Below are 2,376 nucleotides of genomic sequence, written 5' to 3'. Positions count from 1 at the left end.
GTCAAATTATAACTAAATAACGGGCATTAGTTGAGTGTTTACGTACAGCATTGTACAAATGATAATCAAGTCAGCCGAAAAGTCACTGACATACACTTTCCACCAATATTTGGAGGAGAATAAGGGTAGATATCTTAACCATTAACGGACGTAGTGACCAACACACTGCCCATACATGAACACAAATATGTTTTGCTGGAAATGGCATAGACATTCTTATAACATGCCAAGAAATTCGGGTTCATGCATTCGAAACGAGAGCGATTAATAGTACATGTTTATGTTTTCAGACATCGTTGCTAACAGCTTGCTGGAAGGAATTGTTCCTTTTGGGAATTGTACAGTGGGGGCTGCCGTTGGATACTGGGAACAAAATGGTGTGTAGACCCCGACAGGAGGCTGAAGATCCATCTACAAACAATGAGATGGACAGATTACATGAGACGGTTGGGAAGTTTCGGGAGATGAATCTTGACCCAACGGAGTTCACGTGTCTTAAAGCCATCGCTCTGTTCAAATCAGGTAAGATCTGCCTGATGCATTAACTATCTGTTTTCATTGTAAATATGAATTAGATAGGATGTAGTATATTTTTCTCTCACTTTAAGTAACTTGAATAGCATGTTATATGTTTAGAGAAACATTTATCAACATTTCACCACATCCATAATCTAAACAATTCCCAAATAAAGATTTGAAGTAAATGTATGTTGTGTTGGAATAAAACTAAACTTTATTTTAAGTGTTATTGCTATTGCAAATATTTGTTACAGTTCATGTATTCTTACTATATGTAGCTCAGATTGTGGAAAGACGGCTAACTGCTATTCCTTACCTCTCTGTAGACGCCCCTGGATTGAAGGACTGCAAGTCGGTTGAGGCATTACAGGATCAGGCACAGCTCATGTTGTCGGACCATGCTCAACTCACCTACCCAAGACAGGTCGTCAGATTCGGCCGTCTACTTATGCTGTTGTCAAGGTTACAGGGTGTCAGTAACATGACACTGGAAAGAGTGTTTTTCAGGGGGATCGTCGGCAATATCAGCATCGAGAAGCTCGTTGGAAACATACTTCACGGTGATGTCGTGTAGTATCAGTTAGCGTTTCATTAAGAACGTATCTGCAAGGCCTTCTTTGCATTTAATGTTTGAAATCAGTATCACATACTAATTCGTCTATCCACAGACTTGTGGTACGAATTAGCAATTATCACGTGACGTGTATTAACAGTTAGCTCGCAACAACGAGGAGAAACATTGGTTGACTTAGTGTTCGAGCACCAACAACATGGTCCGAGGCATATTGCCACGAACGCTTTCAGTACCAGGAGGAACGAACACTGATGTGACAAAATGCATCGTTAGATAGTTGAATCCTTATGTAACGCGACTCTGCTACTAACATAATTTTTTACTTACCTTAGTAAATATACTCGTTGATGAACAAGAGTGTCTTTAAATATTAGAATTGCCTGTCTCAGCATATCGGATAGTGTAGTCAATGTTTTAGCTATTTTCACTGTACTAACACAAACGGGTCATATACCCTGGCACGGATCGATATGTTTGTCGGTCGTCAGGAATCTAGATCACAGATAATCATCTATGTATCCTGTGAAACATCTTTACTATTCATGCCGTATATATCAGGAAATAACTGTTAATACAGGCAAAGAGCACAGGCACTGCGGCCATGGTTTCTGTTGGTATATCCGAACTAATTTAGATTGTACATGACAGAACAATAAATATGATTTCACAATATGTGTACATTTTATGTCATTATTGCACAGATTTTTTTCTGACGTGTCCAGACGTACGTTTGCCTACGTTTGTAACTGAAGGTAGATCACCATACTAGGGGCCATGAGGACTTACAGTACTTCTGCTACCTGCATGGTCCCTAGCTGCTGCTGGTGATTGTATGCAAGTTTAGCTCAATACCAAAACTCAATACCCAGACGTCCAAATAGAGTCAAAGTAGCAAACCACCCAAAATATCAGGAGGTCCAGATTGTCAGTAAGGTTCATAGGAATCATAGCTTGTCACCGACAAGGAAAAGGATGGGCAGATTTCCTGTAGATCCTCTGTATACATAATGGCGTCACCTTTCATACTATGGAATTACAGCTGACTAACCTAAACAAACTAAAAATGCTTTATGGTTCAACTTTATTATACAAGGTCGCAACGTTTCGAGACAGTTCCTAGTCTCTTCTTCACCTGTCTCGAAACGTTTTGACCTTGTATAATAAAGAAGTTGAACCATAAAGCATTTTAGTTTGAATCCACCAACTTCTAAATGCCTTTGAAACAACTTACTTAAACAATGTACAACATTCAACTCAAATTATAACTATTTACTTTATGTCCC

At 39.1% G+C, this 2,376-nt stretch overlaps 1 protein-coding gene across 1 annotated transcript; it reads left to right on the top strand.

Annotated features, from left to right (window-relative positions):
- The first annotated feature begins 300 nt into the window (after positions 1 to 300).
- Positions 301 to 1,765, top strand: LOC137287248 (photoreceptor-specific nuclear receptor-like). The gene is made up of 2 exons (XM_067819476.1): positions 301 to 522; positions 846 to 1,765. The coding sequence occupies exons 1-2, from the start codon at positions 375 to 377 to the stop codon at positions 1,091 to 1,093; spliced, it is 396 nt and encodes a 131-aa protein (XP_067675577.1). The 5' UTR covers positions 301 to 374; the 3' UTR covers positions 1,094 to 1,765.
- The last annotated feature ends 611 nt before the right edge of the window (positions 1,766 to 2,376 follow it).

Source organism: Haliotis asinina, chromosome 6 (assembly GCF_037392515.1).
Source record: "Haliotis asinina isolate JCU_RB_2024 chromosome 6, JCU_Hal_asi_v2, whole genome shotgun sequence".
In the NCBI taxonomy this organism is placed as follows: Eukaryota; Metazoa; Mollusca; class Gastropoda; order Lepetellida; family Haliotidae; genus Haliotis; species Haliotis asinina.
The sequence above is the reverse complement of the archived record's forward strand: the minus strand, read 5'-3'. Positions and strand labels throughout refer to the sequence as shown.